Here is a 15,711-nt window from a genome sequence, read left to right as displayed (position 1 = left end):
TGGTATCGGCTCTTTCATTAGAAAGGAAATTGTCCGACCATTGTCCTATTGTTTTGAGAGATAGATCTATCAACTTTGGACCTAAACTGATAAAAGTCTATGATGAATGGTTGGATGATGTGGAAGCAAGTAAAATTGTTGAGGTTGAATGAAAGAAGGAAACTTATGGGTATAGGCGTGATTGTGTGTTCCGTAACAAACTGAAAAATGTCAAAATGGCTTTGAAAGATTGGAGCCACAACACATTCGGCACACTTGATTTAGAGATAGAGTTTCTAAAGAAAGAGGCATCGAAATGGGAAATAAGGGCAGAAAACAATACTTTATCGGAGGTGGAAAGAGATCAATGGCTCAATATTAGGAAAGAATGGTTGGAAAAGGAAAAAGGTTAAGAAAAGCATGGCAAAGCAAAAGTCTCGCTTTGAATGGGTTCTTGAAGGAGAAGAAAACACCAAGTACTTTCACTCTTTTATTAATAGAAGACACTCAAAACGAAACATACGTGGACTCAATATAGGTGGTACTTGGTGTGAAGACCCGATAGTTATCAAAGAGGAAGCTTTCCGACATTTCAAGGCTTAATTTAAGAGTGGGGATGGGACTGTTTTCAAACTGTCAGAAAACCCGAACAGTGAGGGGTCTGACCTACTGCCGAAACAATTAACTGAGATGCAGGCCGCGTATATTGAGGATAAATTCACTGAAAAGGAAGTATTTGATGCGATTAACAAGAGTGGTTCCTCAAAGGCGCCCGGGCCGGACGGATTTAAATTTAAGTTCTTCAAGTTATACTGGGATTTGGTTAAGAATGACCTTATGAGCGCGCTTAATTGGTTTTGGGAGTCTTGTGAAATTTTGAAGGGGTGCAATGCCTCTTTTGTAACCCTTATTCCAAAAAAACGGGATCCAATAGGGTTTAAAGACTTTCGGCCCATCAGTTTAATATGATGCTATTACAAAATTTTAGCAAAAGTGCTATCCATTCGTATCCGTAAAGTTATCCCGGACCTTATAGGTGACGAACAAAGCGCTTTCATCAAGGGAAGGTAAATCCTAGATGGTGCGATTATTGCAAATGAGTCGATTGATTATCTTAACTGCAACAAAAAGAAAAGTCTCATTTTTAAAATAGATTTTGAAAAAGCTTTCGACAGTTTAATTTGGGATTTTCTTTTAGAGATAATGAAGAGAATGGGGTTCGGTTGTAAATGGCGAAAATGGATCTTAGCTTGTCTTAAATCCGCTTCAATTTCTATTCTAGTTAAAGGGTCACCTACCAATGAATTCACTATTGAAAGAGGTGTTAGACAAGGGGATCCACTTTCCCCATTTCTTTTCATTATTGCGGTGGAGGGACTTAATTATCTCACCAAAAGGGCCATAGCTAGTGGCCTCTACAAAGGTGTTGAAATTGGGGCCAATAAAGTAAACATCTCGCATCTCCAATATGCGGACGACACCATTTTTCTAGGCGACTGGAGTAGACAAAACTTTTGTAATTTAATGAAGTTGCTTAAGTGTTGTAGTGACCCGAACTTTTCCATGTTTATATATATTAAATGAAATTGATATTTATATGATTAAGTGTTTCCAACATGTTAAGCAATCAAACTTGTTAAGACTTGATTAATTGAAATAGGTTTCATATAGACATTTGACCACCCAAGTTGACCGGCGATTCACGAACGTTAAAACTTGTAAAAACTATATGATGACATATATATGGATATATATATATATATATATATATATATATATATATATATATATATATATATATATATATATATATATATATGATAAGTAAGTATCTCACTAGGTATATTAACAATGAGTGATATACATAAAAATGAGTTTATTGAATTAATAAACTCGAAACGATGTATATAACGATTACTGTTATAACAACGTCTTACTAATTACATATGAATCATATTAAGATATTGTTACACTATGATAAACATGATAAATGATAAGTAAATATATCATTAAGTATATTAGCAATGAACTATATATGTAAAAACAAGACTACTAACTTAATGATTTTGAAACGAGACATATATGTAATGATTATCATTGTAACAACATTTAAATGTATATATATATCATATTAAGATATATTAATACGTCATGATATCATGATAATGTAATAATTTAACATCTCATTAGATATAATAAACAATGGGTTAACAATATTTAACAAGATCGTTAACTTAAAGGTTTCAAAACAACACTTACATGTAACGACTAACGATGACTTAACGACTCAGTTAAAATGTATATACATGTAGTGTTTTAATATGTATTCATACACTTTTGAAAGACTTCAAGACACTTATCAAAGTACTTCTACTTAACAAAAATGCTTACAATTACTTCCTCATTTATTTTCATCAACAATTCTACTCGTATGCACCCGTATTCGTACTCGTACAATACCTAGATTCTAAATGTATTTACTATTAGTATATACACTCCAATGATCATCTCTTAGCAGCCCATATAAGTCACCTAACCATGTGGGAACCATCATTTAACATCTAGTGAAATGTCCCGTTCTTATTGATTAAAAACGTTCCATATTAATTGATTTCGTTGCGAGGTTTTGACCTCTATATGAGACGTTTTTCAAAGACTGCATTCATTTTAAAACAAACCATAACCTTTATTTCATCAATAAAGTTTTAAAAAGCTTTACGTAGATTATCAAATAATGATAATCTAAAATATCCTGTTTACACACGACCATTACATAATGGTTTACAATACAAATATGTTACAACAAAATAAGTTTCTTGAATGCAGTTTTTACACAATATCATACAAGCATGGACTTCAAATCTCGTCCTTATTTAAGTATGCGACAGCGGAAGCTCTTAATAATCACCTGAGAATAAACATGCTTAAAATGTCAACAAAAAATGTTGGTGAGTTATAGGTTTAACCTATATATTATCAAATCATAATAATAGACCACAAGATTTCATATTTCAATACACATCCCATACATAGAGATAAAAATCATTCATATGGTGAACACCTGGTAACCGACATTAACAAGATGCATATTTAAGAATATCCCCATCATTCCGGGACACCCTTCGGATATGATATAAATTTCGAAGTACTAAAGCATCCGGTACTTTGGATGGGGTTTGTTAGGCCCAATAGATATATCTTTAGGATTCGCGTCAATTAGGGTGTCTGTTCCCTAATTCTTAGATTACCAGACTTAATAAAAAGGGGCATATTCGATTTCGATAATTCAACCATAGAATGTAGTTTCACGTACTTGTGTCTATTTTGTAAATCATTTATAAAACCTGCATGTATTCTCATCCCAAAAATATTAGATTTTAAAAGTGGGACTATAACTCACTTTCACAGATTTTTACTTCGTCGGGAAGTAAGACTTGGCCACTGGTTGATTCACGAACCTATAACAATATATACATATATATCAAAGTATGTTCAAAATATATTTACAACACTTTTAATATATTTTGATGTTTTAAGTTTATTAAGTCAGCTGTCCTCGTTAGTAACCTACAACTAGTTGTCCACAGTTAGATGTACAGAAATAAATCGATAAATATTATCTTGAATCAATTCACGACCCAATGTATACGTATCTCAGTATTGATCACAACTCAAACTATATATATTTTGGAATCAACCTCAACCCTGTATAGCTAACTCCAACATTCACATATAGAGTGTCTATGGTTGTTCCGAAATATATATAGATGTGTCGACATGATAGGTCGAAACATTGTATACGTGTCTATGGTATCTCAAGATTACATAATATACAATACAAGTTGATTAAGTTATGGTTGGAATAGATTTGTTACCAATTTTCACGTAGCTAAAATGAGAAAAATTATCCAATCTTGTTTTACCCATAACTTCTTCATTTTAAATCCGTTTTGAGTGAATCAAATTGCTATGGTTTCATATTGAACTCTATTTTATGAATCTAAACAGAAAAATTATAGGTTTATAGTCGGAAAAATAAGTTACAAGTCGTTTTTGTAAAGGTAGTCATTTCAGTCGAAAGAACGACGTCTAGATGACCATTTTAGAAAACATACTTCCACTTTGAGTTTAACCATATTTTTTGGATATAGTTTCATGTTCATAATAAAAATCATTTTCTCAGAATAACAACTTTTAAATCAAAGTTTATCATAGTTTTTAATTAACTAACCCAAAACAGCCCGCGGTGTTACTACGACGGCGTAAATCCGGTTTTACGGTGTTTTTCGTGTTTTCAGGTTTTAAATCATTAAGTTAGCATATCATATAGATATAGAACATGTGTTTAGTTGATTTTAAAAGTCAAGTTAGAAGGATTAACTTTTGTTTGCGAACAAGTTTAGAATTAACTAAACTATGTTCTAGTGATTACAAGTTTAAACCTTCGAATAAGAGAGCTTTATATGTATGAATCGAATGATGTTATGAACATCATTACTACCTTAAGTTCCTTGGATAAACCTACTGGAAAAGAGAAAAATTGATCTAGCTTCAACGGATCCTTGGATGGCTCGAAGTTCTTGAAGCAGAATCATGACACGAAAACAAGTTCAAGTAAGATCATCACTTGAAATAAGATTGTTATAGTTATAGAAATTGAACCAAAGTTTGAATATGATTATTACCTTGTATTAGGATGATAACCTACTGTAAGAAATAAAGATTTCTTGAGGTTGGATGATCACCTTACAAGATTGGAAGTGAGCTAGCAAACTTGAAAGTATTCTTGATTTTATGTAACTAGAACTTGTAGAATATATGAAGAACACTTAGAACTTGAAGATAGAACTTGAGAGAGATTAATTAGATGAAGAAAATTGAAGAATGAAAGTGTTTGTAGGTGTTTTTGGTCGTTGGTGTATGGATTAGATATAAAGGATATGTAATTTTGTTTTCATGTAAATAAGTCATGAATGATTACTCATATTTTTGTAATTTTATGAGATATTTCATGCTAGTTGCCAAATGATGGTTCCCACATGTGTTAGGTGACTCACATGGGATGCTAAGAGCTGATCATTGGAGTGTATATACCAATAGTACATACATCTAAAAGCTGTGTATTGTACGAGTACGAATACGGGTGCATACGAGTAGAATTGTTGATGAAACTGAACGAGGATGTAATTGTAAGCATTTTTGTTAAGTAGAAGTATTTTGATAAGTGTATTGAAGTCTTTCAAAAGTGTATAAATACATATTAAAACACTACATGTATATACATTTTAACTGAGTCGTTAAGTCATCGTTAGTCGTTACATGTAAGTGTTGTTTTGAAACCTTCAGGTTAACGATCTTGTTAAATGTTGTTAACCCAATGTTTATAATATCAAATGATATTTTAAATTATTATATTATCATGATATTATCATGTATGAATATCTCTTAATATGATATATATACATTAAATGTCTTTACAACGATAATCGTTACATATATGTCTCGTTTAAAAATCATTAAGTTAGTAGTCTTGTTTTTACATATGTAGTTCATTGTTAATATACTTAATGATATGTTTACTTATCATAGTATCATGTTAACTATATATATATATCCATATATATGTCATCATATAGTTTTTACAAGTTTTAACATTCGTGAATCACCGGTCAACTTGGGTGGTCAATTGTCTATATGAAACATATTTCAATTAATCAAGTCTTAACAAGTTTGATTGCTTAACATGTTGGAAACATTTAATCATGTAAATATCAATCTCAATTAATATATATAAACATGGAAAAGTTCGGGTCACTACATCTAGCATGAAATATCTCACAAGATTATAAACTAATGGAGCCTATATAGAAACTCTAAAATCACGTCCACCATCACTCATCATAAACACATTTTAATTCCAATTTTTATGCATCAAACTACTCTCTCTCAAGTTATCTCTTTGTGTTCTAAGTGTTCTTCATAATCTTCATCTAAATCTAGCTTAATCTAGTTCATAAATCCATACATAAACCAAGTTATAAAACAACTACTCAAGAACACACCAACAACACTTCCAAGTTTGCTAGCTTACTTCCAATCTTGCAAATCCACTTTGAGTGATCATCCAACCTCAAGAAATCTTTCTTATTTATAGTAAGATATCTTTCTAATACAAGGTAATACTCATATTCAAACTTTGATTCAATTTCTATAACTATAACAATCATATTTCGAGTGGAAATCTTATTTGAACTTGTTTTCGTGTCATGATTCTACTTCAAGAAGTTTCAAGCCATCCAAGGATCCTTTGAAGCTAGATCTATTTTTCTCATTTTTAGTAGGTTTATCCACAAAACCTGAGATAGTAATGATGTTCATAACATCATTTGATTCATATATATAAAACTACCTTATTCGAAGGTTTAAACTTGTAATCACTAGAACATAGTTTAGTTAATTCTAAACTTGTTCGCAAACAAAAGTTAATCCTTCTAAATTGACTTTTAAAATCAACTAAACACATGTTCTATATCTATATGATATGCTAACTTAATGATTTAAAACCTGAAAACATGAAAAACACCGTAAAACTGGATATACGCCGTCTTAGTAACACTGCGGGCTGTTTTGGGTTAGTTAATTAAAAACTATGATAAACTTTGATTTAAAAGCTATTATTATTATTATGGGAAAATTATTTTTCTTATGAACATGAAACTATATCCAAAAATCATGGTTAAACTCAAAGTGGAAGTATGTTTTCCAAAATGGTCATCTAGACGTCGTTCTTTCGACTGAAATGACTACCATTACAAAACCGACTTGTAACCTGTATTTTCGACCATAAACTTATACTTTTTATGTTTAGATTCATAAACTTAAGTTCAATATAAAACCATAGCAACTTGAATCACTCAAAACGGATTTAAAACGAAGAAGTTATGGGTAAAAAAAGATTGGATAATTTTGCTTGTTGTAGCTACGTGAAAATTGGTACCAAATCTATATTAATCATATCATAGCTAACTCATATTGTATTATACATGTATTCTAATATATTATGTAATCTTGGGATACCATAGACACGTATGCAAATGTTTTGACATATCATATCGACCCATGTATATATATTATTTGGAACAACCATAGACACTCTATATGCAGTAATGTTTGAGTTAGCTATACAGGGTTGAGGTTGATTCCAAAAATATATATACTTTGAGTTGTGATCTAGCCTGAGATGTGTATACATTGGGTCGTGGATTGATTCAAGATAATATATATCGATTTATTTTTGTACATCTAAATGTGGACAACTAGTTGTAGGTTACTAACGAGGACAGCTGACTTAATAAACTTAAAACGTATTAAAAATGTTGTAAATATATTTTAAACATACTTTGAAATATATGTATATATTTGTTATAGGTTCGTGAATCGACCAGTGGCCAAGTCTTACTTCCCGACGAAGTAAAAATCTGTGAAAGTGAGTTATAGTCCCACTTTTAAAATCTAATATTTTTGGGATGAGAATACATGCAGTTTTATAAATGTTTTACAAAATAGACACAAGTACATGAAACTACATTTTATAGTTGAATGATCAAAATCGAATATGCCCCTTTTAGCTTGGTAGCCTAAGAATTAGGGAACTGGCCCCTAATTGACGCGAATCCTAAAGGTAAATCTACGGGAACTAACAACCCCCATTCTGAAATTTGAAATGCTTTAGTACTTCGATTTTATCATGTCCGATGGGTGTAATGGAATGATGGGGATATTCTATATGCATCATGTTAATGTCGGTTACCAGGTGTTCACCATATAAATGATTTTTATACAGATTGTATATTATTGAAATATGAAATCTTGTGGTCTATTATTATTACGATTTGATATATATAGGTTAAACCTATAACTCACCAACATTTTTGTTGACGTTTAAAGCATGTTTATTCTCAGGTGATTATTAAGAGTTTCCGCTGTTGCATGCTAAAATATGGACAAGATTTGGTGTCAGCATGTTTGTATAATATTGTTTAAAACTGCAATCAAGATTTACTTTGTTGTAACATATTAATATTGTAAATCAATATGTATTGGTAGTGTGTAAGTGTGATATTTTTAGATTATCATTTCTGGATAATCTAGGTGGTGTCCTTTTAACCTTGTTGATAAAATAAAGGTTATGGTTTGTTTTAAAAACGAATGCAGTCTTTGAAAACGTCTCATATAGAGGTCAAAACCTCGCAACGAAATCAATTAATATGGAACGTTTATAATCAATATGAACGGGACATTTCAGTTGGTATCCGAGCGTTGGTCTTAGAGAACCAGAAATTTGCATTAGTGTGTCTTATCGAGTTTGTTAGGATACATTAGTGAGTCTGGACTTCGACCGTGTTTTCTTTAAAAACGATTGCTTAACACTTTTATTGGAAACTATATATTATTAACATGTAAATATTATGTGATATATTAACCTCTTAATGTGTTTGATATTGTGTGATAGATGTCTACCACTAGTACAAATCCCATCGACTCACCTAATCATAATGAAGAGTCGAATATATTTTGGGAAGATTCACAAATTCCCGAAGAAGAACCGGAGGAAGAGGAACCGGAAGAAGAGGAACCGGAAGAGGAGGAACCGGAAGAAGAAGAGGTTCCGGAGGAAGAAATATTGATACCTACAGTAAATCGATTAAATAAAAGAAATCCTTAACCAACGGACCGAAGTCAATAATGGTCAATGGTGTTTCCGCCGAGGAAGCAAAATATTGGGAAGATTACCAATTTTTTGATGAATCGGATCCCGATGAGGATTCCGATGATGTTATAGAAATTACCTCGACCCAATTTAATAAAGCAAAAGAAAATAATAAGGGAAAAGGTATAAAAATAGAGAAACCTGATTCCAACCCCGATGAACTTTATATGTATCGGCAACATCCGTATTTCCTAAATTGTAACAATAACCCGGGAACCTCTAAACCACCAGGTTTTTCTAAACCATTGTGAAAAATGACAGCTCGTATTAGGGGAGCACCATATATCCCTAGGAAATTATCAAAACGAACCAAGTCCGAAGAAGAAGAAATGAGTGAGTCGGATTAAAGAGTTGTAATCATGTTGTGTAATATATGTAATATAGTGTGCTTGTGCTTTTATGATAAATGTAAAATTTCTTGTATTGTTTGTTAATTATCTTTTATGAATCTAACCCTCGTCTAATTTTACAGTATAAAAACACAAAATGGACGTTAAGGGTAGACAACCGAATATTTTAGAAGACCTACCAGAGGATATGATTGATGAAATCTTGTCTAGAGTCGGTCAAAATTCATCAGCACAATTAGTTATGGCGAAATTAACTTGTCAAACATTTGAAAGACTTTCTAGAAATGCCTTAGTTTATAAAAGGCTTTCCTTTGATGGGTGGGGTATATCACATTGGGGAGACCGTAAGTTACGCCGTGTTTTCTTTAAAGCGTTAAATGCGGGGAACCTAAATGCAATTTTTTGCTACGGGTTAAGAACCTATTTTGACTTAACATATCCCAACATAGGATTTCGCGAATTAGAAAGAGCTTCTAACATGCAACATAAAGAAGCATGTTATGCTTACGGGTTAGTGATGTTCGTTTCTCACCAAAGTGAGAAAAAGAACATCGGATTACAACTATTAAATGAAACATTCCCATAAGTGACGGACTCGGTAGTTGGGGTAAGAAACAAGGTTTTTAGATTGCTACGAGGCTGTTGGGCATTACGAAACCCTCGTCCTTTTGACGACATTACAACATGCTGCCTAGCCAATGGTCATAACGTTTACTTTCCACAAGACCAAGGATGGGAAGTCGTTTTAGTAAATCCAGAATGCATGACTTGTTTCTGGACTTATGAATTACGTGTCTTTATTGCCTTTGCTGAACAACTTGTGTATTAATTAGAATTACCTTTATAGCTGCCGTGTAGCAAAGTTGTTATGTGTTATATTTCATCCTATATGTATTATAAGTGGTATTGTATGTTTGTAAAATATTGTATAAAAGTTTGAACGCGAAATATTATTGTAATAAGTTTTTCATATAGAAGCGTAGTAGTTGAGTTGTATAGTAGCTAGTAAGTATGAACTTAACGGGTATGTACTACCCGAATTAAAACTATAAAATGCTAATACGAAGAAAAAGCTTTTATAAATAAGTTCATATAATGCTACGAAATACTATTGACTACTCTTAAATTCTATATGATTAACTCAATTCTTTTGGCTATTTTTGAAGGAAATGGCACCGACGACTCGTCAGAACTTGAACATGAGTGAGGAAGATTTCCGTGTTTTCCTTGCTGCGAACATAGCCGCAGTACAGGATGCGATGCAAAATAACAATAACTCTGGATCTAGCAGTGGAACTAATTCCACGAGAAACGTGTAGGATGCTCCTACAAAGAATTTACTGCCTGCAAACCTTTGGAATTTGATGGAACCGAAGGACCAATTGGATTGAAACGGTGGACCAAGAAAGTTGAATCGGTGTTTGCCATAAGTAAGTGTACTGAAGAGGACAAAGTTAAGTACGCTACGCATACCTTCACAGGTACTGCGTTAACGTGGTGGAACACCTATCTTGAACAGGTAGGACAAAATGCTGCTTACACACTACTGTGTTCGGCATTCAAGCAATTGATGAACGAGCAGTACCGTCCTAGAAACGAAGTCAATAAGCTCAAGGTAGAACTTAGAGAGTTACGAACACAAGGGTTTCCACATTACCACATATGAACAACGATTCACAGAGTTGTGCCTATTGTGTCCGGGAGCGTTCAAAGATGAAGAAGAGAAGATCGACGCATTTGTAAAAGGGTTACCAGTAAGGATTCAAGAAGATGTGAGTTCACACGAGCCCGCTTCCATACAAAAGGCAAGTCGAATGGCTCATAAACTCATAAATCAGATTGAGGGAAGAATTAAAGAGCAGGCGGCCGAAGAAGCTAACACGAAACAACTCAAGAGAAAGTGGGAAGAAACCAGTGACAAGGGTCACCAATACAACAACAACAACAATCACAACCATAATCACAATAACAATCATAACAACCGCAACAACAATATCAACAATAACAGTAATCCTAACAATAACTACAAATGTCCCAACAACAACAACTACAACAATCGTTTCAATAACAATAAAAATCCCAACAACAATCTCAACAACAACAATGGCAACAAAAACCAAAAATGCCAAAGGTGTGAAGAGTACCACCAGAATGAGTTCTGCACGATATTTTGCACCAAGTGTAAAAGAACTGGCCATGGTGCGAGAAAGTGTGAGGTCTACGGCCCAATGAATAACAGAAATAAAAGAACAGATAATGTCAGAACAAGTAATGCCGCCTTTGTTTGTTATGGATGTGGAAAACCGGGCCACATTAGAAGTAATTGCCCGAATCAGGGGAATACTAATGGGCAGGGCCGCGGAAGAGTTTTCAATATTAATACGACAGAAGCACAGGAAGACCCGGAGCTTGTTACGGGTACGTTTCTTATTGACAATAAATCTGCTTATGTTTTATTTAATTCGGGTGCGGATAGAAGCTGTATAAGTAGAGATTTTTGTGCTAAATTAAGTTACCCATTGACGCCTTTGGATAGTAAATTTTTACTCGAATTAGCAAATGGTAAATTAATTTCAGCAGATAATATATGTCAGGATAGAGAAATTAAACTGGGGGATGAAACGTTTAAAATTGATTTAATACCAGTCGAGTTAGGTAGTTTTGATGTAATAATTAGCATGGACTGGTTGAAAAAGGTGAGAGCAGAGGTCGTTTGTTACAAAAATGTGATTCGCATTATGCGTGAAAAAGAAAAACCTTTAATGGTGTACGGAGAAAAGAACAACGCGAAATTAAATCTTATTAGTAGTTTGAAGGCGCAAAAACTAATAAGAAATTGTTGTTACGTCATTCTAGCACACATCAAGGAAGTTAAACCTGTAGAAAAGAACATCAGTGATGTTCCCGTCGCAAAAGAATTTCCTAATGTATTTTCGAAAGAATTACCGGGATTACCCCCACATCGATCCGTTGAATTTCAAATAGACCTTGTACCAGGAGCTGCACCAATAGCTCGTGCTCCATACAGACTCGCACCCAACGAAATGAAAGAATTACAAAGTTAGTTACAGGAACTTTTAGAGCGTCGTTTCATTCGACCAAGCACATCACCGTGGGGAGCTCCTGTTTTGTTTGTCAAGAAGAAGGATGGTACATTTAGGTTGTGTATCGACTACCGAGAGTTGAACAAACTTACCATCAAGAACCGCTACCCACTACCGAGAATCGACGACTTATTTGATCAACTACAAGGCTCGTCGGTTTATTCGAAGATTGATTTACGTTCTGGGTATCATCAAATGCGGGTGAAGGAGGATGATATTCCAAAGACTGCTTTTAGGACGCGTTACGGTCATTACGAGTTTATGGTTATGCCATTTGGGTTGACTAACGCACCAGCTGTGTTCATGGACCTCATGAACCGAGTGTGTGGACCATACCTTGACAAGTTTGTCATTGTTTTCATCGATGACATACTTATTTACTCAAAGAATGATCAAGAGCACGAAGAACATTTTTTAGAAAAATACTAGAGTTGTTAAGGAAAGAAAAACTCTACGTTAAGTTTTCAAAGTGTGCATTTTGGTTGGAAGAAGTTCAATTCCTCGGTTATATAGTGAACAAAGAAGGTATTCAGGTGGATCCAGCAAAGATTGAAATCGTTGAAAAGTGGGAAACCCCGAAAACTCCGAAACACATACGCCAATTTTTAGGGCTAGCTGGTTATTACAGGAGATTCATCCAAGATTTTTCCAAAATAGCAAAACCCTTGACTGCATTAACGCATAAAGGGAAGAAATTTGAATGGAAGGATGAACAAGAGAAAGAGTTTCAATTGTTGAAGAAAAAGTTAACTACGGCACCTATATTGTCATTATCTGAAGGGAATGATGACTTTGTGATATATTGTGATGCCTCAAAGCAAGGTCTCGGTTGTGTATTAATGCAACGAACGAAAGTAATTGCTTATGCATCTAGACAATTGAAGATTCACGAGCAGAATTATACGACACATGATTTGGAATTAGGCGCAGTTGTTTTTGCATTAAAGACTTGGAGGCACTACTTATATGGGGTCAAAAGTATTATATATACCGACCACAAAAGTCTTCAACACATATTTAATCAGAAACAACTGAACATGAGGCAGCGCAGATGGATTGAATTGTTAAATGATTACGACTTTGAGATTCGTTACCACTCGGGGAAGGCAAATGTGGTAGCCGACACCTTGAGCAGAAAGGACAGAGAACCCATTCGAGTAAAAGCTATGAATATAATGATTCACACTAACCTTACTACTCAAATAAAGGAGGCGCAACAAGGAGTTTTAAAAGAGGAAAACTTAAAGGATGAAATACCCAAAGGATCGGAGAATCATCTTAATATTCGGGAAGACGGAACCCGGTATAGGGCTAAAATAATTTGGGTACCAAAATTTGGAGATATGAGAGAAATGGTACTTAGAGAAGCTCATAAAACCAGATACTCAATACATCCTGGAACGGGGAAGATGTACAAAGATCTCAAGAAACATTTTTGGTGGCCGGGTATGAAAGCCGATGTTACTAAATATGTAGGAGAATGTTTGACGTGTTCTAAGGTCAAAGCTGAGCATCAAAAACCATCAGGTCTACTTCAACAACCCGAAATCCTGGAATGGAAATGGGAAAACATTACCATGGATTTCATCACTAAATTGCCAAGGACTGCAAGTGATTTTGATACTATTTGGGTAATAGTTGATCGCCTCACCAAATCAGCACACTTCCTGCCAATAAGAGAAGATGACAAGATGGAAAAGTTGGCACGACTGTATTTGAAGGAAGTCATCTCCAGACATGGAATACCAATCTCTATTATCTCTGATAGGGATGGCAGATTTATTTCAAGATTCTGGCAGACATTACAGTAAGCATTAGGAACTCGTCTAGACATGAGTACTGCCTATCATCCACAAACTGATTGGCAGAGTGAAAGGACAATACAAACGCTTGAAGACATGCTACGAGCATGTGTTATTGATTTTGGAAACAGTTGGGATCGACACCTACCGTTAGCAGAATTTTCCTACAACAACAGCTACCATTCAATCATTGAGATGGCGCCGTTTGAAGCACTTTATGGTAGAAAGTGCAGGTCTCCGATTTGTTTGAGTGAAGTGGGGGATAGACAGATTACGAGTCTGGAGATAATACAAGAAACTACTGAGAAGATCATCCAAATTCAACAACGGTTGAAAACCGCCCAAAGTCGACAAAAGAGCTACGCTGACATTAAAAGAAAAGATATAGAATTTGAAATTAGAGGATTGGTCATGCTTAAATTTGCACCTTGAAAAGGCGTTGTTCGATTTGGTAAACGAGGGAAATCAAATCCAAGGTATATTGGACCATTCAAGATTATTGATCGTGTCGGACCAGTAGCTTACCGACTTGAGTTACCTCAACAACTCGCGGCTGTACATGACACTTTTCACGTCTCGAATTTGAAGAAATGTTTTGCTAAAGAAGATCTCACTATTCCGTTAGACGAAATCCAAATCAACGAAAAACTTCAATTCATCGAAGAACCCGTCAAAATAATGGATCGTGAGGTTAAAAGACTTAAGCAAAACAAGATACCAATTATTAAGGTTCGATGGAATGCTAGTAGAGGACCCGAGTTCACCTGGGAACGAGAAGATCAGATGAAGAAGAAATACCCGCACTTATTTCCAAAAGATACGTCAACACCTCCAACTGCTTAAAATTTCGGGACGAAATTTATTTAACGGGTAGGTACTGTAGTGACCCGAACTTTTCCATGTTTATATATATTAAATGAAATTGATATTTATATTATTAAGTGTTTCCAACATGTTAAGCAATCAAACTTGTTAAGACTTGATTAATTGAAATAGGTTTCATATAGACATTTGACCACCCAAGTTGACCGGCGATTCACGAACGTTAAAACTTGTAAAAACTATATGATGACATATATATATATATATATATATATATATATATATATATATATATATATATATATATATATATATATATATATATATATATATATATATATATATATATATATATATAGTTAACATGATAGTATGATAAGTATCTCACTAGGTATATTAACAATGAGTGATATACATAAAAATGAGTTTATTGAATTAAGAAACTCGAAATGATGTATATAACGATTACCGTTATAACAACATCTTACTAATTACATATGAATAATATTAAGATATTGTTACACTATTATAAACATGATAAATGATAAGTAAATATATCATTAAGTGTATTAACAATGAACTACATATGTAAAAACAAGACTACTAACTTAAGGATTTCGAAACGAGACATATATGTAACGATTATCGTTGTAATGACATTTAAATGTATATATATCATATTAAGATATATTAATACATCATGAAACTATATCCAAAAATCATGGTTAAACTCAAAGTGAAAGTATGTTTTTCAAAATGGTCATCAAGACGTCGTTCTTTCGACTGAAATGACTACCTCTTACAAAAATGACTTGTAACTTATATTTCCGACTATAAACCTATACTTTTTCTGTTTAGATTCATAAAATAGAGTTCAATATAAA

At 33.7% G+C, this 15,711-nt stretch overlaps 1 protein-coding gene across 1 annotated transcript in view; it reads left to right on the top strand.

Annotated features, from left to right (window-relative positions):
- Positions 1-215: 215 nt before the first annotated feature.
- Positions 216-15,711, top strand: part of LOC139900032 (uncharacterized) — a 33,408-nt gene continuing 17,912 nt past the window's right edge. The window contains exons 1-4 of the mRNA XM_071882844.1: positions 216-387; positions 620-847; positions 968-1,046; positions 1,155-1,508. Of these exons, the coding sequence (XP_071738945.1) occupies positions 216-387; positions 620-847; positions 968-1,046; positions 1,155-1,508 (833 nt within the window). The remainder of the gene's footprint in view (positions 388-619; positions 848-967; positions 1,047-1,154; positions 1,509-15,711) is intronic.

The sequence above is a fragment of the Rutidosis leptorrhynchoides genome, chromosome 3, assembly GCF_046630445.1.
Source record: "Rutidosis leptorrhynchoides isolate AG116_Rl617_1_P2 chromosome 3, CSIRO_AGI_Rlap_v1, whole genome shotgun sequence".
NCBI classification, from domain to species: Eukaryota; Viridiplantae; Streptophyta; class Magnoliopsida; order Asterales; family Asteraceae; genus Rutidosis; species Rutidosis leptorrhynchoides.
The sequence above is the reverse complement of the archived record's forward strand: the minus strand, read 5'-3'. Positions and strand labels throughout refer to the sequence as shown.